At 44.9% G+C, this 24,433-nt stretch overlaps 1 protein-coding gene across 1 annotated transcript in view; it reads right to left on the bottom strand.

Moving 5' to 3' along the window:
• LOC147633641 (homogentisate prenyltransferase) overlaps positions 1–24,433 on the bottom strand; it is a 66,515-nt gene that overhangs the window by 20,741 nt on the left and 21,341 nt on the right. Inside the window, exon 3 of the mRNA XM_086806787.1 lies at positions 18,935–19,052. Within this exon, the coding sequence (XP_086662913.1) occupies positions 18,935–19,052 (118 nt within the window). The remainder of the gene's footprint in view (positions 1–18,934; positions 19,053–24,433) is intronic.

Below are 24,433 nucleotides of genomic sequence, written 5' to 3'. Positions count from 1 at the left end.
AGAAACCAGAAGGGGAGAAGAGGCCGGAGGAAGACGGGGAGGCTACGATGGAGGAAAGCGAGGAGAGGGGGATGGCTTATGGAGAGAGAAAAAGGAGAGAGACGCATAGGTAAAAGAAGGGAAGGGGGGGGAGGGGGGCACAGTGGGGAGCTGGGTTTCGGTGGCGGGCAACTTTCGAGAGGGGCAAAAGTGGGGGCCAGAGGGGGGGGAAGAAACAAGAAACGGGAGGGGACACAACGGGGGACTGGGCGCACACAGGGGGACGAAGGTGCAAAAAGAAAACGGAAGGGCATTGCGGGAGGGAGGCGAAGAGGAAGTGGGGGAGGGGAGGAGGCACAGGCACCATAGTAGCAACGGAACGGGAACGGAACGAAAGCACCACCAGGAGAACGAGAACGGGAAAAAGGGGGGGGACGGGAACGAGGGGGAACGGGAACGACCTATATAAATCCTAGAAATGATAATAAATCTTAACATACAATGCTCATTTATATAACCAAATTAGTGCACCACACAATTTGCATGGCTAGATACTAACACTGAACAGATCTCACAAGTCAAAATAAATTAGCCCACATGTGACATCATACATGACATAAGTGACAAAAAGCACAAAATGTGGCCCACGGCCTAGATAAAAGAAACAACCCAAGTCCAAAGTCCAAGCCTCAAGCTGACATGCAAATAGTAAGGAGATATCATGCATGGCTAGTGCCAGTGATGCCATGAAGGAGACTACCATCTATGTCATCCAAGAAAGCCATATCATCAAGAGCAACATCTACAGCATCCAAATCTTCAACCCCATCCTGACCACGATCTTCAAGTCCATGTGTCTCCTCATCATCCGAGGACTCCTCATCACGCAATATAAACTTCTATAGTTTGGGAGAAGCCATATCTCTAAGCAAGCGCAAATTAGCACTTACAAAAATCAAGTCATTGACTTGTTCTATCCCAAATTTGTTTCTCTTCTTGGATGCAACATGGCCAAACACACTCCATAGTTGCTCAATTGGAGAGGAGCTTGCACCTTGAGACAAGATCCTTACTGCCAATGATTGAAGCTGTGGTGTACGAGCCCCATAATCCTCCCACCATAAAGCAGCCACTATCTTAAACCTCTCTCTCTGTGCATCAGTCGATCCAAACTTTCCCAACTTGTTGTGATAAAATCCAAGTTGGTCTTTCACCAACCTTTGTTTATATGCATCATGAACTTGCCTAGAAAGCACTGTCTCCCAACCATCCATCACCTCATCATCGGCCTCTTGTCCACATCCTTGGAACTCGGGATCCAAGACATACACAGCAGCATGCATAGGAGAATGATAACCATTCCATCGTGATTCACATAATTCTCGAACCTCTGCATATTTCTCATCAGACAAGCCCATTTCCCCTATTTTCTCGATCATTCGTCAGCCCCCTCATAAACCTTGCCAATGCATGGTTCCCGTCCATCTGCAATCCGCATCAAGTGCATGATCGGCTTCATCATAGCATTGATAGTGTTGACTTCATCCCAAAATGTGAAGTCTTGTATGGTTCTTGCAACCTCTATGCCGGCTCTTGACCAAGAAAGAGCCCATCCCATCCACTCATTGCATACAACCAACCGCTTCAAAGGCAAGTGCACTTTGGATAACCTCTTCATCATGAGAAAGTTATAACCAAAGCGTGTCTCTGAGTACTTCAAGCAATCCTTTTTGGGCAATCTCTTGCGGAATTCATTCAAAATAAACTGATGGTTTTGAATGAAGCTTATTATCTCCTTGTCTTTTTGAATGTGTGGATCAACCCATGGCAAGCTGCCAACATCCTTCAATAAGTTGCTCAAACAATGAGCAAAGCATGGACTAAATGTGATATGCGGATACCTATCTTCAAGCTTAAGACCAGCTACTCTATTTGTTGCCTCACAATCAGCTAAGAACTGAATAACATTCTCTGGTCCAACCTTCTCAATACCTTCGGCCCACTCTTCCACAAGCTGATCTGTACTTTTTCCAGTCCCACAAGCATCATGTGAGGAAATGAATTGCATTCTTCCTTGAGAATAAGCAACCATGCCATGAACGAAACTTTTTCGAGTGTCACTCCAGTCATCTGCAATAAGTGACACACCATTCTTTGCCCAACTTTCATGCACAGACTCTAAAGCACATTCAATTGTAGCTTTCTTTTTTTTCAGCAAGGTGGTGTGTAGTGTCTCATACGAAGGAGGCTTGTATGTTGGGCCATACCGTGCAATCTCCTGGACCATTTCAATGAAATATGGAGACCTGGCAGCATTGAATGCTACATGATCATGATTGCTCCCAAGGTTTGCTGCTTGCCGGAGCTTGCACCCATAGACTGCGAATCTTGGGAAAATGCAAAGCTCTCAAGTCCTCCATATTGCTGTCCATCTCCCAAGTGTACATCTTCCCCCATGTCTACTGAAGTAAGATGCATCAATTTCCGGTTTCTTTCGTGCACATGCTTTCTCCTCTTCACTCGGGAACTTTGCCAAAAGATCCCTACGCATTTCAGGTGGTGTCCCTGGGCATTTGTTCACTTATGCTTTTTCATTGTTTACATGGCATAGATGTGCTCTCACACGGTTTGCTCCTTCTGACTTCTCTTTGTTACATTGCTTGCATTTCCATCGTGTTGCACCTCCCTTTGATGAATACCTTTCTAGCCTTTCAACTTCGTCCCACCAAGTAGCATTCGAAGCCGATCGCTTTGAACCCGAGTAAGCCATGATTTCTGCAAATTCAAGCAAAAAGTTGAATAGACTTTCAAAGTCCTTTTTCTGTCTATTGTTTAATGGGGAGAGACTCTGCAGTCTAGAGTCCAGACTGTGAAGTTTGAACAGTGACATAGGTAATTTTTAAAAGACCAAAAGTTCAAACTTCAAATAGAGAAAGAGAGAAGAAAGAAAAAAGCTTGTTGCCTTGCCTTGTAAAGATGTAAACTTGAGTCTTGATCACTCTGTTGCATACGGCCCAGGTAGGTTGCAGTGTGCATTGTTGTTGCTTGCAGGCTGGTACGAGGCACGGTGTTGAAGCCTGAGTGTAGTATGTACTACTGTTGTAGACTGTAGTGGACAGTCACCAGTGTACACTGTACATGGCAAGGGCTGGGGGCCTGGAGGCTGGGGCAACTCAGGAGTCACGACTAGCTGCAACTGTAGCAGGCTCCACTGTGCAGGTTGGCTAGACGTATTGCTTGGAGGCAGGTACACAACAGTATGTACTACGGGCATTGGGCAGACCGGCGACAGCAGTATGAGCAGGCTGCAAGTACGGGCGAACTTTGGAAAAGCGGTGGGAGAAGTAGTACAAGTAGTATTTTTTTTTTAAAAATCCACGTCATCGTTCCCACGTGGGGGAACGGCAGCCTAACGTTTCGCCCGGCATTCCACTGGCATTCCCTGGCGTTCTACGGCCGTTCCACCACTTGGACGTTCCTGAGCGCTGTTTCCATCGTTCCCTTCTTGTTGGCTAGAGGGGAACATATTCCTCTGTTCCCCATGGGGGGAAACGGGGTTCCCCTACTACTATGACAAGCGCACGCTAAGTGTAGGAGGGGACGCGCAGATTCAAGCTACGAGCTTCTTTTTTTTTTTCTGAGAAAAAGATCCTTCAATTAGTTTAAAAAACAGCCACAAAGGGCTAAGTACAACCACAAAGGGGTAAATACAAACTCGCCTCTTATAAGAGCGGGAAACAAGTTATCATACGGGGAAGAGATGCTTCTCCTTCAACTGGCCGCTTTGTGAAGAGAAGGCTATCTCATAGGGAGGGGGTAACAACCACATAGATGGTCTGTAATGCCAAATGGGGTCACTGCCTCTATCTGTGAGGAAAGGGCAAGGCCTCCAAAGTCTTAGGAAAGCTTCCCGCCGCTTCCGCATGCGATCAACACCTCTTTGCAACTTCCCCCACTGACTGCGGAGAGTGTGAATGATATCAAGCCATATGCTCCTGATGTTCTCAGCCGGCGGAGTGTGGGTACCCTCGATGGCCTCGCTGCATCTAGCAAGCCAACTGTGGCAGGCTGCGATGCTACTGCAAATCTCCCATCTCTAGCATGAGCCTGGCGGCCAGTCACCTGTAGGAGGGGCTGTGACTGGTACAGCTGCAATACCATGGTGAGAGACTTGAAGGGCTAGTCCTCCCCATCCTCCTCATAAGCCTTGATCGCTCTAGCCTTTGTGGCCCAAGCCCAAGCTACGAGCTTTTTCACACCGATCCTTTGCATCCTCTACTGGTTCACACCAGGTAGTCTGCAATCACTAAAATCCCCACAAACTTGGAAAATTTGAAGGAAATTAGACAATTGGGAGAAATTAGGGATATTATCGACTTTAGAAAATTGGGAGAAATTCAAAAAAATGGGAGAAATTGGATAAAAATAGGAGAAATCACCACAAATTGAGAAAATTTAGGGGATTCTAGGAAGAATTGAGAAAATTTGACAAAATTGATAGAAATTGACCTTGGCATCTTCCAGAGTTTGGGCGTAGCCCTAGGAGCCTTTGCTTCTTGAGATCGGATAGAAGGAGCACCGGCCCCAACCTCTCTAGGCTAGTGAGGTTTTATGTTGATGAGTGGGCTTGCAGCGGAGGGGGTATGATTGGTATTTTGACAAGTACTTCATTTTCTGATCACGCCTCGGTTATTTTGTCTTAGAGGACCCTTGGAGGCACGACATGCATGTGAGCTCAAGGATTCCGGACAGCCTCAATCAAGACCTCGAGATATGCAGCAGGATAGAGGAGAGATGGGCCGGATCGGATTTTCTTTCAAGTTCTGCTACGTACACATTGGATGAGGGCTAAAGGGGAAGCAGCAATTTCTTGCAGGAGGCAGCCCAGAGCTGATTAGAGGGTTTCCGCGAGCAAGAGAGGAGTTTGAGGAGCCTTGCCTCTTTACAGTGGCTTAAGGAGATATCCCCAGTTAGCCAATGGATTGAGAGTCAACTTGCCGCCGCTCGCACGGAGATTAGATCCATAGAGGAGAGGAGAGTGGAGTACAGGTATCATGCCAGGGCTTGTTTCTGGACTCAGGCATGCAACACAATGACAAAGGATTTCTTTGAGATAGCCGCCCCCCACAGGAGGAGAGACGGTATTCGCAGGTTGCAAGGCTAGGATGGAACTATTGTTTCACATCCCTCCCCCCAGGTCAGAGCCATCGGCACGGGCTTTTTTTGATCCCTCCTCATAGGTGCCCCAGCATCTCCAAGGGTAGTGACGCACGCGAGAGGGTCTGGCGGCATACGAGGGACGTAGTTCCCCCTTCTCTTCGGTCATTCTTATTGACACCATTTACTGGTGAGAAGTTGGCAGAGGCATTGACGGCATTTCCCAGGGGAAAATGCCCGGAGGCGGATGGGCTTCCAGTCTCCTTTCTTTGCCATTGGGACCTCATAGAAGGTGGCCTTCGAGCTGCCTTCAATGAGATTATGATCACAGGTGCCATGCCAGAGAGGCTCTCGAAGGGCTTGATTCACTTGATTCCCAGGGAGGGTGGTGACAGATTGGAGATTCGGTAGTGGAGATCCATCACTCTTCTAGAGACAACCTATAAGATCTTGGCCAAGCCCATCAGCAGGAGACTTCAGCCTTTCTCCCAGATTTGATCCAGGACACTCAGATCGGTTTTGTTCAGGATCGGAGCATTCTGGACAACATCTTTACCTTCTAGGAGGCGACAACTTGGGCCAGGATGCGGCAGGAGGACCTCATTGTGCTACTCCTAGACTTTGACAAAGCCTATGATAGGTGGATTGGAGCTTTCTAGAGGGCACAATGAGCCAGATGGGATTGCCCATGGAGTCGATTCGTGGAGTCTCAGGACTTTACTCAGCCTCACACAGCCAAGTTCTCATTTAGGTAGCCTGTGGTGACAGATTCTCCCGCTCGATTAGATAGGGTTGTCCATGACACCGTACCTCTTCCTATTCGTCGTCGAGGCCATGAGTAGTTTTCTCTCCGCCCAAGAGACCGGGCTTCAGGGATTGCATCTTCCCCTCTACATGCACGAGGAGCTGCTGGACTGAGAGTTTGCAAACGACACAACAGCTTTTCTTGCAAGAGATGTGGGGAATCTATAGACATTTGTGGAGGCGATCGAGATTTTATGTCGCTCATCAGGAGAGCAAAGATCAACTGTCACAAGTCGTGTGGTTTTTGGGTAGGCTCAACACCCAGCCCGACTTGGTGATGAGTTGAGGATTTGCAATGGATCCCGAGGGGCACTCCAATTCGATATCTCGGTTTCCATGTTGGCATTGATATCTCGCCCGAGCAACAGCTCGCCCCGCCTCTTCTGAGTATTCGGAAGAAGCTTCTATATTGGAGCTAGGCAAGGCTCTCCCTAGCAGGCAGGGTGGTGGTGGCGAACCACGTACTTCTTGCAACCATGTGGTACATCATTTCGTGCTGGGCCTTTTCTCAGGAATGTATTGGTCAAGTACAGCGATTGATCCGGAATTTCTTATGGGCCGGAAGTGATGGGAGGACAACCAGGGCCAAGGTGGCATGGAGAGTGATAATTCAGCCACATCGCTTAGGGGGGCTTGGCCTCATCGACCCTGCTATCCAGAGTTGCGCCCTGCTGGGCAAGCTGATTGTTAGAGGCCTCCTTTCCGATGGTGAGCCCTCGAAGGATTTCCTATTGGCCCAGATTTTAGCCCGCACTCAGAGTCTTGGGGGCCTTGCTGGCAGAGTACCAGATGGATCTTCACAGAGATGCAAGACCGTGGTTTTAGCCCCTCGCTTTTGACGACAGATTTGCAGCCAGTTGACTTCGTGCTTGGGATCATCTCAGGCCAACCCTCCAGTTGCCTCAGAGGAGCAGCTTCGGCAGTCTTCGGTCAGGAACCCCCTGATCCGTTTACCCAGTGGCCACATGCTAGCAGCCCGACTGCATGTTTCTTGGGGTGCCTTGAGCATGGGACCAGCTAGGTCTCTTGGAGATTGGATCACCCACATGTGGTTACCCCCCGGAGGTGCAGGAGAGAGGCCTGACAAGGATCCGGAGCACAAATAAGGTATCTTCATGTCTCAGAAGATTGAGCACAGACCAAAAACCTAGGATATGCATGTTGTAGAAAGTAACAAAATTGGAAGGCATTCATAATAAATAGGCTGATTGAGGGCAATTTTCTCAAGTGTAAAAGAACTAAAAGTGAGGGTTTTCATAGGACAAAGACAAACCCTAGTTGATGTATGTATGGTGCAAGTAGGAGTACATGAGGAGGCGAGTTTGTATTTGGCCCTTTGTGGTTGTTTTTAGTCCCGAAAAAAACCCTTTTTTTAAACTAATTAAAGGATCTTTTTCCTGGAAAAAAAAACTTGCGTGCTGTAAATGATTTACATTCTTCCCCTTTTGATTTTGTACTAATGGCATAGGAGTAGTTTGACGAGAGCCTAGAGGGCATGGCCGCAACCAGTGGCCGCAATAAGAGCGACGAACATTCTGATTGCATATGTACAACTTTTTACAAGTGAATCAAGAACCTGCAAAATTTCCCATTTAAGTTTAAAGAAAACTTCCTATGTCAGGATGCCTTGCATTTCAACACATTGCTACCCCATCAAGGGTTTGTTTGTCTGTATCCCAAAGGATACAAAATCTATTTACATTGCCAGACGATTTGAGGGGGACATATAACCTTACCCAGCGATTCAACCAAAAAAGGCAATGCAGAACACACAACCGGGAGATCCACCACTTCCACCCACACACGGCACATGTGTATAATAAAATTCCAATGCTCCTTGGTGGGCGACCAAGGCTAAACATGCACCATTTGTTGTCCAAAGAACAAGGACCACTTTTCTAATAGCATTTGTTTATATTTGGATTCAGTGCCTTCCACAAAACATCTATCAAGCATGGCTTTTATCCATTGACCAACATTTGTCGCAATAGGCATTTTACGAGGGGAAAAAAGGAATCAACCGCTTTCTAAAATAGTCGCGTCACGGGATCAAAGGGAACATGACCCATGATTTTCAAATGAAAATCCGGCACAGGTGCATCCCATGCTTGTTGGATATCTACAAAACCTTCCTCAAGAGTGTCGCAAAACTATTGGATCATAGAACCACGAGGGCCTCTTGGTAGAGCACATCTCCCATGCGTCGGAAGCTTTGGCACCCCTCGTGGCCCATATGTTCAACTGGGCTCTTTCGGAAGGCTTGCCACCCACCTAGACAGCCCACATCATCAGACCCATCCATAAAGCCAGAGATCCCATGGACCCCAACAATTACAAAACTATTATGATTGGCCACACACTGGCCAATCATTTTAGTACTAGAGATGGAGCTCAGTACACTAGCAAAGAGACATGAACACGGAGCATCAAGGCACACAATCTTGCACAGGTCATTCTCCACCTTGGATCACCTCTTCACCATCCAAGCTATCAAACTTTATGGGTTCGTACTAGAGATGGAGCTCAGTACACTAGCAGAGAGACATGAACAGAGAGCATGAACAGAGAGCATCAAGGCACACAATCTTGCACAGGTCATTCTCCACTTTGGATCACCTCTTCACCATCCAAGCTACCATAGAGGAGGCTTGAGCATGACACCAATGGGTTTACCGCCGCTGCTTTGTGGATTTCCGCAAAGTCTTTGATACAATGCCCCGACCCATACTACTGTAGAGACTCCAAGATTTGGGGGTACCATTGATTTGGGGGATCATTGCATTATATGTTTCAGTCATAGGGTAAGTGAGATGCCGAGGAGGATTATCTGAGGAGATCTCAAATACCAAAAGCAAGGAAGCCCACTATCTCCCACCCTCTTTTGCCCTCTTCTTAAATGAGATTTCAGCCTTCATTGATAGAGGAGGGGAAGGAGGCGTATCACTAGCAGGCATCCTTGTTTCTATACTGCGTTATGCTAATGACATTGTGCTTATTGCAGATTCGCCAACCATTATGTATCATATGGCTCAGATTTGACATTCCTAGCTCATAGCTCTAGTTTTTGTTTTCTTTTGTACATTGATGAGATCACATGGACAGTATTGTATCACTTTTGGTCTCATAGACCCATTGGGTCTTTTGAAGACGTTTAACATAACTTTCTTAATACCCATTAGGTCATGAGGGGTTTAGATTGGAGCACCTATCACATGTAGCTGACACCCATGTGCCCCTCTTGGCTTACATGTTTAATAGGGCACTAGCAAAAGGCTTCCCCACACTTGGTCATCACACATCATCTCACCCATACACAAAGCTGGGGACACTATGGAGGGCCTTTCCACATTGCGCTGACTACTGTGCTGCGCATTTTTGCTACCCTCCTTGCTATGGGCACTTCCACCACCCTGTTCGCGCCCCTGTCACCCACCCTGCTCAGGCCCCCAAGGCAACAACTGTCACCAACCTGGACATTTCCCAGTATGAAAGGATGTCTAAACATTTGGAAAGTACAAGGTTTGGGAATGGGGGATTATCCTACAATACGAAGAATCACACTCCTAAAAATTAGGAGAGTTGCTATTTTTGGCCCGACTCCGGTGGAATTTTTGTTCGCGTCATTACATCTGGAATTGAGCAGATACCAAGAGTTGGCAAAGTGTCTATGACAGAGTGTCTATCACTTGGGATATTTTTAGAGATAAAGTTTATGGAAGGACCCATCTCTTAGATTGGGACATGTCGCAAGAAAGTGGACCAAAGTGAGACAAGTGGCCTCAAACTTGTCACTTCAGCTTTTGTGTGGCTCTCCACTTATCATCATAGCCTTCTCTTTCCATTTTCACTCATGGGAGCCCCAAATCTATAAATTGGAGCCCTCTCTCTTCATTAAACTCTCTTGCTGCACACTAGCCTCTACCACCGTTACAAGCTGCCCTAATGATGCCTACTCTCTTTCTTGAAGGCTGCCCATGAAGAATACCGGCTGTTGGGGACTGTTTTGGAGACTTCCATCGCGAAGAAATACTCAAGGCAAGCGTATTTAATCATTTTATTATGATTTCTAGCCACTATACTTGTTGTACTAGTCCTTGTACTTGCTGTACAAGCCATTGTACCGGCTGTACCTATTGTACCAGCATTTGTACTTGATATACCTGCTCTACTAGCTATACCAACCACTATACTTGTTGTACCAATTGAATGGAGAGTTATACTTGCTATACCAGCTCTATTGCATGAAGACCCGCGGTTTTTGGGGAAGAATCAGTACCCACATGGAGGTATATGGATTATACTGTTGGCTCGGCATTTCTACAGCCTGTGTTCCCGCTTGGTGGCCTCGTGTTGGGCTGTGTTATGACATTTGTATATGGATAATCCGGCATCTCCCGTGGGGAGGGTAAGGCCCTCAAAGCTTGTACATGATATTATTCTCCTTGGGTACTAAAATACTCCACAGGGGGGGGGGTCGGCCCATTCCGGCCTCTATGCGGTGTCACATGTGCAAGCTCCATGTTCAGCATTTGTGGATGTTTTGTCCAGCTTTTATGTTTTATGCAAAGTGATGATGGATATGTGTTAAGGCTGTGGCCATGTTTAAATGTTTTAATATGCATTGATGGTATCAACAAGTGTGTCAAAGGCCCTAGTCCCCCGGGCACCGCGTGTTTCAGCAACTAGGGAAAAATAGCCAGAATGAAACACGAGAACTGGAGGCATACATCAAGACTGTGGAGGACAACACCAAGAAGGTGTTGGGCAAGCAAAAGAAGGTGCTAGATAGGGTCCTAAAGCAACATGAAAAACAACTCAAAGGCCTCTGCAAAGAGTTACAAGGAAAGAATAATAAGATTGAAGAACTGGAGGCGAAGGTGAACCACGGGAGGACAAGATTCGGATGTTTCAAGAGACCTAGATGCAACGATAGGCAATGCTAGAGGCTGCCCCGATGATGGGGGAACTCCAGGTAGAAATGGAAGCCCTAAAGGCTATTGTCAAGGATCATATAGTGGCGAAAGGGGAACTAAATATATAGAAGGGTCTAAGGACGGACCTCGAGCAGCTGAAGGCTGCGAGTGATTAGTTGCGAGAAGCACTGTAGACCACCAAGAGAAATTGGGTGGTGGTGGTGAAGAAGCACAAACCCCCACAGAGCATTGTACATTACACTCTGGAGGAGGAGAAACGTAGGAAGGATAGGGCCCTCAATGTGTGACCCCAGGGGCTAGAGGTGGGGGCTTCTCCCAAGGCAGATGCCATGAAGCTTTGCAAGATGATAGGAGTGGACAGGACCCCCCCCCCCTCTTTGCAGATACGTCGACAGCAATGAAGGATATGATACGAGAGTGGCCCATCATCATCAGATTCCCCAACACCACTAGCAACAGGCCTTCTTAGACACATGGGTTGACCTGGGAGTCAGCTTTCCAAGGCAAGATCTGCACATCAGTATGTGGCTCAGGAGGGGTAGTTGTCCTTTTGAGACCCCACCTCCAACAGATTCTCTGTATCGTCCGGAACGACGAGGCTGCACGTTGCGGCTATAGCATACCATGGACAGCCATCCAAATTGATGTGTGTTATTTTGCACCATGCCACTCCCCTTACGCCGCACAGCATGGTGAGTCAGCCTACTTACCATTATATGTTATTTTACACCATGCCACTCCCCTTACGCCGCATAGCATGGCGAGTCATCCTACTTACCATTATATGGGGATATTATAAAGTTCTCACAGCAACAGATTCTCTGTATCATCCGGAACGACGAGGATGCACGTTGCGGCTATAGCATACCATGGACAGCCATCCAAATTGATTGTGTCATTTTGCACCACGCCACTCCCCTTACGCCGCACAGCATGGCGAGGCATCCTACTTACCATTATATGGGGATATTATAAAGTTCTCACAGATGGGGAAAGTCCTTCGGACTGGGGACTTCAACGTTAGGACACAGAGTCATGAGGTCCCACTAGATGATCTGGATGACCCTATCAGATTACAAGAGCTGGACATTGATGACGGGTTACAGAGACCATCTCACAAGACCATGAGGAGGTCAGCGACATTTCTTAGAGCTGGGAGCTGCACATGGTCTGGTTATCTATAACGGGATGTCTCAATGGCCCTCCTCTGATGCCCTCACCTCCTTCCCTTACTTAGGAGGGATGGGCACCTTCTCCCAGACTTCTCCATCCCGCCACCCCCCTTTGAAGCTGACCATGCCTACCTCTCTTTCACTCTTACTAGCACACCACCGGTTCCCCTGCCACCACCCCCCATCTCGGATCACAAGCTTGACCTTGTTTACTCCACCACATCTACCGCCAACTACAAGATATTCCTATTGTCCCCCTTCCAACCCTCACGCCACAGCTCACCACCATTCTCCGCACATCTTCCCCCACTCCTTTCATCTCCACGCGAGGGTCTGCCACCAAGCCACCTTGTTCCATGCCCCATAATTGTTGGTATGATGATGAATGCTGAGCCACACGCTCTCATCTTGAGCCACATGCTACGGACCGAGGGAATCACAAAATGCCAAGCCTAAAACAGATTTCTCAACGCCTTACCCAATTGAAGAAACCCGCATTCTATGCTCGGAAAGAGCATGAATTAAGAAAACTCTTTGGGCCGAACTGCCCTGGAGGAAACTCCGAGAACATCAACTCCTCACACCTATCACAGACAAGCACATGGCACTCCTATGCACGCTCCCTCTCTCATAACCCCCCTCAGCCACCTCCACCTCGAAGCATGATCTATGTTGAGTGATAGATAGTAAATAAACGCGGGAGGTCTTAACCTTGCTTTATAGCCATCAGCAAAGTCAATGTCTAACCTGTTACAAAAGAAAGACGGTGCATATTTTTGTATTTTTATGTTTTTTTCTAAATGGCCGGGACTTCAAGCCCCCGCTTGAGAGTCCCCTAATCCCCCAAAAGTTGGCGAGGTGACTACGTGGTCTCGCGGAAGCTCCTGTACCCCCACCACAAGATCCCCACCCCACTATCCCACCATCACAAAGTACATCGTTCTCAAGTCAATCTGTAGACTTATGTTGTGGGCGGGCCTAGGATCACAAGGGACTCACTGCCGAGTACATCTGACATGCCAATGATACCATGGTGCCCCTTCTAGCCTACATGTTCAATAGAGCCCTTTGTGAAGGATTTCCACCTTCTTGGTCCGTTAACACCATCACCCTCATCCTCAAAGCCAAAGATCCACTTAATCCTAATAATTGCACGAAGATCAAGCTTAGCCACACGTTGGCCAAACTCTATGGATCGGTGCTAGAGGCGAAGCTGACTTCATTTGTAGAAAGATAGGAATTCAGAGCCTCAAGACTGGGAGCCTTTCGAAGGAGATACTCTACCCTTGACCACATCTTCACCCTCCATGCCATCATCAAGGAGAGTAGAGCACAACATTAGAGGATTAACTACAGCTTTGTGGATTTCCGCAAAGCTTTTGAAATTGTACCTTGTGCCCGCCTCCTACAGCATCTAAAGGAGATAGGAGTCCCACCTGCCATGGTTTGGAGCATCATTGTCACCATTTGGCCACCCAAATGGTCCTCCCTTGCTTTCTCATTTTGTGTATACATTGGACTAGCGTCCATGGCTATTATGCAAGGGATTGATGCCAATCATGTGATAATGTGGATTTAGCTTTCCATTGGGACTTGTGCCTGATGTCCCGAGGTGGACAAAGCTCAATGTCCACTACCTTGACCTTATCCCCTTTGTACAAAGAGGGCAACCAACTCAGTGTCCGTTTTTCCTTGGACTCCTTTTCACTCTCTCTCTACCTGACACCTAGGGTGGACACCTCATTATCTCTCCTCTGCCTCTCTAGAAGTTGGTGCCCTCTTCATTAGGCTTTCTGGCTATATTTTCTGCACTTCCTCCTTCCCTACTTCATATCCAAGCTTGTTTGAGTGTTTCCCAAGCATCGAGAGTTGTTTCCGGGTCATATTCACTATCCTACACACTCCCAATGGCTCAAATTCAACAACCCATTTATTTCCTATAATTTACGGTCTTTTGGCTGAAAACCCTAATTTTTGCCTTTCTTTCTCAAGTTGAACCATAGGGGAAGCTTTCCCAAGGTTCCCTGCAACAACTTCAAGACTTTTGTCAAGAAGGATCGCGACAAATTGAACACTTCAGCATTCCAGACGATTCCATCACGAAGACTTCCGCTCACATCGACTCTCTCTCTCTCTCTATATATATATATATATACCTAGATGAATCTAGGAACATGCCCAAATTCACCTTTTAGGAATGTGCATGTTATATACTTATGGTAGTCAACCCACAAGACTATATAACTATCAACTCCATTATGCATAGTATGGACTAGATACTACGACATCCCCACTAACGTCATCAGTGCCCAATAGTGGGTGTAGCAAGAGGGAGGAGCAGGCCTCCGTGTTCACTTGCAATTGGTAAGCTTTAATGATCAATTATGGAAGCAACTAGCAAGAGGAAGGAGTAGGACTCCGTGTTCACTTACCCTGTGTAGTGTTATCTTATCCTACGTGCTCTCCTAAAGATTGATTCTACCATGTGTGGGTAGAACAATAGAAAGCAAATGGTAGGGAATATAGTCACTTGACAAGTTGGCATGAAGATCTTTACCGACAACCATATTGTTTACAATGCTACATTCATATGCATTGGTATGGAAATCTGGTCAAAAATGCCTATGACACTATGTACTTGATTCTCTCAAGATCAATAAATATTATTAGAGGGGGAGGGGGGGGGTGTGGGGGGGAGGGGCGTTCCATTAAATCTTAGTGCATTTCAGTGTATGGATTTGCATTGTGTTCAGCCAAACATTCCACAGCAACTAGTGGAATTACAGTACATCGCAAGAGATTTCCAGCACTATTGGGATAATATAGGGCTCTCATGTGTCACCCACTCTTTTTGGCTTCTACATTGAAGAGAGCTCCAGCTTCATTGACAAATTAGGCAAGGCTAGTCCCACAACAGTAGGCATATTGATCCCCCTACTACTTTAGGCAAACGACATTGTCCTCCTTTCGAATTCAGCCGAGGGACTTCAGAGACATTTGGATGCCTTATAGGACTTTTGCATGCAGCAGGTCCTCACTGTTAACCTTGATAAAACAAACAATACCTCCCACCCCTTCACATCCAGAATAAGCTTCACATACAAAGGGGATCCTGTGCTAGATTGTCTCATCCTATGTCTACCTTGGTGTCACTTTCAATGGCCCACGCTTCACCATACTTTCTGCGACACATGCCAGAGTGACACGACGATATGTAGCATTGAGCTTACTTGAGCAACAGTGCTTCCAGGCATATTTCCAAGAGCCCAAGACGAAGGGTTGGCTTTTTGACACCCTCGTCACACAAGCCTTGATGTATGGAGAAGCCTTCTTGGGCCACATTTATCCATAAGCATTAGCAACGAGTTGAGAGGCCCCAGGTCATCATGCCCTCCTATATGATCTGCACCAAACCATCAGTCCCACACCAGATTATCTAGGCACAGTTTGTTGTAGCCTAGATGGTAGTTGATGCACTATTTCAAACAATCACATGGATCCCCACACGTACCCGAGGCTTGCCTTGTCCTCCTCAAGACAGCTAGCACTCGAGGGCCACCCTGGAGTATAGCATCCCTGAGTTTCCACATGGTTCTCAAGATTTGGGCTCCACACGGACCCCCTCCCACCCGTTCAATATAGTTTTGACTCCCCTTTTCTCTAGCTCTCTCATGAGGACACCAACCCGTTTATCCCCTTAGATCTTCTCAACCTCTATACCCATTGCACATGGCTCACACCTGCAGAGCTCCCACCGAAGATGCACTTCGAGATCACTTCCTCATGCTCACTGAAGATGGATCCAGCAACTATTGGGCTACCTAAGTGTTCACATGTCCCATGCCATCCAGATTGCGATTGGCCACATACGCGTTTCATCCCACTGTCTGAGAGTGGAGATAGCAACAATTGAGCACATCTTCACAGCGAGGGAGCTCATATGGAGACCCAGGGAGGACAGCATCTAGGCCGATTATGCCACTAAGAGGTTTAGGCAACAAAGGAGCATTACACCATTGCAGTTTATAGATTTAAACTTACATACACATTCATTTACACGAACATTGCTAAGAAGCATTACACCATTGCAATTTACAGATTTAAACTTACATATACATTCATTTACATGGGCATGGCTAAGGAGCATTACATCATTGCAGTTTACAGATTTAAACTTACATACACATTCATTTACATGGACATGGCTAAGGAGTAAGGCAACAACAAAGACTTGCATGCACATTCGTTTAAATGGCTAAGGAGCAAGGCAACGACAAAGTAAGACAAATAGAGAAAGAGATGGAATCACTTTGACTGTCTTTGTCACCTCATAGAAATCGAGGTAATTACATCTATATCACCAAGAGAGGTTGAATGTCAATACAAAAAATAGCCTAAACCCCCTCAAAAACTAGTCCATATAGCAAGTTAATGCACAAAGCACTCTCTAACCACGAGAGTTCGCATGTCAATACAAAAAGCAGCCTAAAACTCCCAAAAAAGTGGTCCATATAGCAAGTCAACAGCGAGAAGGCATAAAGCGCTCCAATGTATCAGTCATTCTATTTATAATAGCTATGATCCTTCTCAAGTTGACTTTATGAGATCCCTGGGAGGTTTCACTATCTGCTCCATAAAGGATTTGGCCCACTATCCAGGATTAATGACTTCCCGAACCAACGTCGCGGAGCTTTGCAAACAAAGGGACACTTTTTTGAGAGAGCTTTGGCCCCAGCCACCCCGATGTCTCCCTCGCCAACCAACCATCACCGGACCCATGGGAGAACACCCATACAGTGGATCTTGTGGACCCATCGTAGGCGGCTTCAGACCATTCTCGTTCGAGAGGAGTTACCTTGGATCGGGCCTCCACAATCTGGCATGCATCGACTCCCTGGATGTAAACCATGATCCCCTCATCAGCAGTACATGCTCCATCGCCATCGAGCTACCTTTCCACGTGACGTAGCTGAGGGAGACCTCTCGGTCATACTCATTAGCTCAATGCTTAAAAATTTTGGAGATTGGTATACCATCTAATGGCGGTTGATGCTCCTCTCATGTTTCATGTTCGTGGTATTCCATGATGAGATTTCCATTGACAATTTTGTATCACTGTAGTGAGATAGTTTTGTTATGTTTCTATTTTATTTTCCCTTCCATGACGAAAATTCCATGGACATTATTGTATCACTTTGGTCTCATAGGCCCATTGGGTCTTTAGTAGACGTTTAATATATATATATATATATATATATATATATATATATACACCAAGATGTGGCAATTTGACACGGTCACTCCGGCATTGATGTATGGAGCTCCCTTTTGGGCACCTAATCTTACAGCGGCCAAATGGACGAAGATAGACAGCTCCAGCACCCATGGTAGTAGAGGCACTCTTCCAAACAGTCACATACATTCATAGGATCAGTGCCATGACCCCCTAGAGACTCCTGAGGCTCACCCTATAGTCCTCCCCATAGTTGCATTCTATACCCGTACTCATCCGATGATTACCTTCAGTACTTTCCATACCACTCCATACGTACCATACCTCGTACGGATAAGGTCTTCGTACCAAATATACGGTTCAATGTACAACACTTATTTGGCCCGTTTTTTAATTATTTTAGTCAGTGGTCATTGCTCAATACTTAATAGATTGGTTTTTATTTCAGTATTACCATTGTCTTTCATGCTATTTTTGTATGGATGCTAGATATTTGTTATTTTATATACATGCGCATATATATATATATATATATATATATATATATATATATATATATATATATATATATATATATATATAGTAAAAAACATGAACGTACTTAAAGTACTTATCTTGATGCGTACTTTACGTACTCGTACCGTACATGTACCATACCGCACCGTACCTAAAGTACTCAACCACTATGGTCCTCCGAGTAGCTAGCAGTAGACGAGCACGAGTCATGATATAGCCGAGTATGCACCTGGTTCACGAGGCATGGACCCATGATGGATCACCTCCCCCCATTCCAGTATGACCCGGATACCCCATTCATCATGCTCTTTCAGGATGACAGGAACCAGGTGATCATATATGATTTATTAGTACTAAACATACAAGATACCTGGCAGTCGAGACCCCATGCGAGACATCCACCCCGGCCCTTGGTGACCATCACTCAATTCTTCCGACCACGAGAGGACACCCCACCAGCCATGGATGACATACCCACAGCCTCATGAAGCCACACATTCTCGATTGCCCAACCACCCGCAAAACCCCACTCTGGTGTGACTCTAGACCGGGCCATAGCACTACAGCGAGCCCAACGTCCCATACTCCCTCGACCTCACCAGCAACACAGACATCGGCCCCAGCTTGAGGAGACCTTGGAGAGCCACAGAGTCACCTTCCCACGCCCAATGGACCTGCAAGGCCTTCTACAAGCTAACCCCATGCTCGATATCCTTGATGGTCCCCGCGGTTAGCTCCATTGGTTGTATGATGATGATGGTCCAAGTTTGTATCATATGGCAAGGATTCGACATTCCCAGCTCATAGCTCTAGTTTTTTGTTCTCTTTTGTACCATGATGAGATTACATGAATAGTATTGTATCACTTGTGGTCCCATAGACCCATTGGGTCTTTTGAAGACGTTTAATATAAATTTCTTTCTTTCTCTCTTTGCATGCAACAAAGGTGTGCGCAGTTGCATGTATGTGTGGGTTTGTGGCTGCATGCACATGTGCGTGGATGTTGAACATCCAGATTGGGGACAAGTCATAAGGGTCCCACTTAATCACACCTACATATCCAGATACATGTGACACACAGAATCATCAAGTTCATACATATGCAAAAGGCTTATGTTTCAGAGAATTGATAAACACACCTGTGGAAAAAGATAAGCAGCTACGATGGCACCAAAATAGTTCACAAGCAGTAACCCAGACCCAAGAAAAGTAATATTACGCACTCCAAGCTTTGTTGCAAATGTGGAAATCTCAAACCTGACCACAACCCCAAAGTCCATACAGGAATCCAAACATCATCTTCTGAAACTATGGCCACAAATCATCCATTATTTCATTGAAAAAGTACTGGTTAAATTTAGATGCTTTAATATTTTCAAAGTTTAGTTTGAACTAATAGCCATGTCAAACCTGGCACAAATTAGGAAAGGTACGATTAAGAAAAACCATGCTCCATTCCAAGAGTTGTAATGATAACATCTTCAAGATTCACAACAACAGGTCTTCCATATTTGTTCAAAACTATCCTCCACATAAAAGTTCTCTTCCATGGGCAAATCACAGATAAGAGTGTTCCTATTCTTCAAAGAGTGCCATTCTACAGATTTTTGAGCAACATCACTTGGTACAGTCCCTTCTTTGTAATGAACAGAAGGTTTATGTTTATTAAAAAAAGCTCAAGATAGAGAAAAATGACATGTCAACCTACAACAAAGAAGCATACAGTTTACTAAAGAAAATAAAGTCTTTTTGAAGGTACCTGAAACTTCTGAAATCTTGAAGAAAGGCAAATGCCATAAGCTATCTTCTAGGTATTCTAGTCCTTCACACTACTAAAGAAAGATAGGTGAGGTTGCTTAAGAATTTAAGCTACAAGAAGGATGTAGAGTACATCACGTGTTTCATGTAAGTCACTCAAGAAAGTTGAAACATTTGGTTATATCTTCAAGAAAGTCATTGGGTGACTGTACCTTTTCTTCTCCAACCCAACTGTGACTAGGGGGTCTAGGCTGAAATCCGTACATCATTATAAATGGACTAAAGCCTACTGTTGAATGTTTTGTACGGGTATAGGCAAACTCTAAAATTAGTATATACTCTTCCCAATTACTTTGCCTCTTATTAACATATGCATGAAGTATATCCTCCATGATTTGATCGACGCTCTCAGTATAACCATCTATCTCTGGATGTTGAGTCGTGCTCATATGCAACTGCGTATCCAACCTTTGAAAGAGGATCCTTCAAAACGTAACTGTTGCATTTATTATCTTGGTCACTAACAATTCCGGCTAGTAGCCCATAGTGTTTTGATAGAGACTTCACAAATAGACGATCTAATTCGGGTGTCTTCACATGTTTTCAGGTTGGAATAAAATGAACCATTTTCATAAATCAATTAGCTAGCACCCACTCAGAGTCATGTCCTTTGTGCATTTTGGGTAGTCTTGTAATAAAATCCATGGAAAAGATCTTCTATTTGCCACATGCGATCTCCAAAGGATTTAGTAGATCGCATACCTTACGACGTTCTTCCTTTGTCACTTGACATTTCTGGCACTTTAAATCATAATCTTGGACGTCTTGGTTCATACTTGGGCCAAAAAAATTGCCTCTTTTAAAAAGTAGAAGTCTTTTCGATTCCGGGGTGTCGAGCACTAGGATAATCATGACAACTCACAAAGAAGTTGGTGCCTAAGGTCATGATCCCCTAGTGTGCATACTCTTCATAGAGCAGGTACCCATCCTCAATGGTATATATCTTCCATTTGAGTGTTTCCTCACAAAGAAGTTGGTGCCTGAGGTCATGATCCCCTAGTGTGCATACTCTTCCTTTATAGAGCAGGTACCCATCCTCAATGGTACATATCTTCCATTTGAGTGTTTCCTTAACACCATCTTGTGGTTCTTATCCTCGATGCAACTTCATTTTCTCTTTGGAGAGTCTTTTTTTAAATATTTCTTTTCATCTTCGACGGTGCTTCTACATGGTCCCTCACTTTAATTGCTTTCCAAATGCTCACATCTTACCTTGATGGATTTTAGGAACGTATTACAAACTTCAGTAAAACTCAATTTATTTACATTTTCCCTTTAGCTAAGGGAGCTGGCTACCACCTTTTCCAATACCTCAATTTGATACCAAACTCTTGCAAGTTCTTAGCCCAATGAGCCTTCTTGCCACAAAGGTCTGGTGGTTGATTACAAATCCATTTGATGCTTTCATGTTCAATCAGAATTTCAAATTTGGCACCATATGAATAATGACATGACTTCTCCAATGCATGAATTACATCATAAAGCTTCTTCCTAAATAATGATAATTGTGTTGGGAGTGATCTATGTTCTTCCTTTTAAAAGCAAGTGGTCTTCCTTTTTGTAGAAGTACCGCTCCTACATCAATATTAACGTCTTATCATAATCTATTCCCTTTTTCTGAGAATGGTCTTTTAGCCACAAGTCTTGCTTTATACCTACCAACGGTACCATCAGACTTCCTTTTGACTTTGTACACCCACTTTGTTCCATTGACATTCTTGCCTTTTGGCAAGTCCACAAGATCCCAAGTATTGTTCTTCATCATAGAAGAGATTTCATCTTGCATTTCATCATAGAAGAGATTCCATCCTGCATGGCTTGCACCCAGTGCTAATTCTCTTGTGCTTCTTCATAAGAAGAAGGCTCTTCTAAATCAAAGAGACTACCCATGGCTAATGCAGAGTCCCCATGATGCATATTCAATGCATGGCCGGAACTAGCCCTTGTTCTACCTATCAGTGGAGCTACAAGTTTGCTATCTTGCAAAGTTTTCAGCAACCATCTTGGCACTGACTTGGCTGTGTCTATAGCTTTTTGCTCTTCCCTGACAAGATCTTCAACTTCTTCCATAGAAGGGGGCTGAATTGCCGGCTGTTCCACATGTTCTACATGAGGATTTTCTTGTGTAGGGGCTGGCTGATCTGAATCCCCCCCTAATTGCAATGGGTAATAGCCCATCACACACGTCTTGTATGCCAGTATCATTACTTTTATACAAGCTATACATGGGCTGAACTGAATTTTCAGCGAATACCACATCTCTATTGACAAAAATCCGGAGTGTCGCTGGATTATAAAGATGGTATCTTTGCTAATATTGCTATAGCCCATAAAATAGTGTTTTATTGTTTTATCATCTAGCTTTGTTTTGCATTATTCTGGCACCTGTGAATATGCCAAACACCCAAATGTACACATATAATCCACTTTTGGCTTTCGGCTATACCAAGCCTCAAATGGTGTTATGGTTTTCAAAGCTTTTGTTGGAAACCTGTTCAACACGTGAGTTGCATACATTATAGCTTCCATTCAAAAATTGTGAGGCAACTGTTGTGCTTTCACCATGCATCTTGCCATCTCCATGAGAGATCTGTTTTTTCCTCTCAATTACACCATTCTGCTGTGGTGTATAAGTCACATTACATTGGTATTCGATGCCTTTTTGAAGCATATAATCCCCCTATGAAGTAGTCATCAATGAATGTGACGAAATAAATCCCCCTATGGATGGTGTCCGCATTGGACCACATACATCACTGTGTATGAGCTATAATTTACTTTCAGCTATAACAGCTCCATCCTTAGGGAATGGAGCTGTTATGGTTTTCAAAGTTTTTGTTGGAAACATGTTCAACACGTGAGTTACACACATTATAGCTTCCATTCAAAAGTTGTGAGGCAACTTTTGTGCTTTCACCATGCATCTTGCCATCTCCATGAGAGATCTGTTTTTCCTATCAACTGCACCATTCTACTGTGGTGTATAAGTCACATTACATTGGTGTTTGATGCCCTTTTGAAGCATATAATTCCCCTATGAAGTAGTCATCAATGAATGTGACGAAATAAAGATGTCCCCCTATACATGGTGTCCGCATTGGACAACATACATCACTATGTATGAGCTGTAATTTACTTTCAGCTCCATCCTTAGGGAATGGAGCTGTTATGGTTTTCAAAGCTTTTGTTGGAAACTTGTTCAACACGTGAGTTGCACACATTATAGCTTCCATTCAAAAATTGTGAGGCAACTTCTATGCTTTCACTATGCATCTTGCTATCTCCATGAGAGATCTATTTTTCCTTTCAACTACGCCATTCTGTTGTGGTGTATAAGTCACATTACATTGGTGTTTGATGCCCTTTTGAAGCATATAATCCCCCTATGAAGTAGTCATCAATGAATGTGACGAAATAAAGATGTCCCCCTATGGATGGTGTCCGCATTGGACCACATACATCACTGTGTATGAGCTGTAATTTACTTTCAGCTCTAACAGCTCCATCCCTAGGGAATAGTTTTCGATGCATCTTTCCAAAAATACACCCCTCACATACATGTCTTGTTGGAGACTCAAGAAAAGGCATTTTATCAACCATATGATGCTGCTACAAAAGCATCAAACTCCGAAAATTTACATGCCCAAAACGAGTATGCTAAAGCTCTGCATCATGCATAGTAGAAGTGTGGGCAGCCACTGTATGTGCAGCATAAGTACGCTTGTCATAGCTGTTCAGCTTATACAAACCTTTGTATCGTGTTCCGGAAGTGACTATTTCATAACCCTTTGATGGGTCTTTCATTAAACACTACCCATCTTCAAATTCAACCTTTAAAGCTTGGTTGTTTATGGCTGAGACGGAGAGCAGATTTTTATGCATCCTTGGAACATACAACACTTTTGTTATACATATATTTGCACCATTGACTTCAACAAGTACTACATTGCCAATTCCCTTTACTGGATAAGTGGTATGATCTACATGCGGCCATTAGAAGCATAAACCAAGTGCTGAAATACATCACCACTATCAAAATACCATGATACATCCTATATGTGAGATGCAATGCAAGACATATCATTTTCTCAATCACTTGGTGTGTCACTAGTGCATGTGACCAAAAAAGTGTACTCTTCCCGAATTACATTAGTCAATTGCTATGCTTTGTCATCAAAAGGGTCTGCTATTGCATTGGCTGTATCTTTCTTCTTCTCTTTTGCAATCCGCTTTCTACATTCATCGATGTAGTGGCCAGGCTTATGGCTTCTTTTTAGGCTTGTTTGCATCCCCTTTGTTAGACTTTTCACCACCAAAAGAGGGCTGTCCATGACCAGCCTTACTAGACTTGTGTCCCCCATGCTAAAAACTCTTTGCTTTACCCTTACCCTTTGCTGTAAATGCCTCGTCTCTACTATGGTTGCTAGATGGGTTTGCTCTTCCTGCAAGAGTAAACCCACCAGCTCTTCAAAAGTGACGGGATCAACACCTCCTCTGATAGAGAGGTTGAGAGAGGTGTGGAAGCCCAAATAGGAAGGTGGTAAAGAATTAAGAGTGTTGGTGACCCACTGTCTGTCTGGGATAACCTCATCAATGTTGAGCAATTGTTCCTACAAATTGTTCACTTTGGTGAAATGATCTAACATGGAGTCACCCTCATCCATAGGAAGAAGATCCAATTGCCTCTTCAAGTACGCAACTGTTGCCTCGTTGCGTACCTGATACATTGCTTCCAATGTGTCCCATGCAAGCTTCGATGTCTTGCAGGAACGAATGTGTGGAATAAATGACCTTTTCACTGAAAGGGCTATCAAGGACAT

Source organism: Cibotium barometz, chromosome 12 (genome assembly GCF_041138505.1).
Source record: "Cibotium barometz isolate CiBa-2024 chromosome 12, ASM4113850v1, whole genome shotgun sequence".
Lineage (NCBI taxonomy): Eukaryota > Viridiplantae > Streptophyta > Polypodiopsida > Cyatheales > Cibotiaceae > Cibotium > Cibotium barometz.
This window is presented reverse-complemented; position numbering and strand designations above follow the sequence as displayed.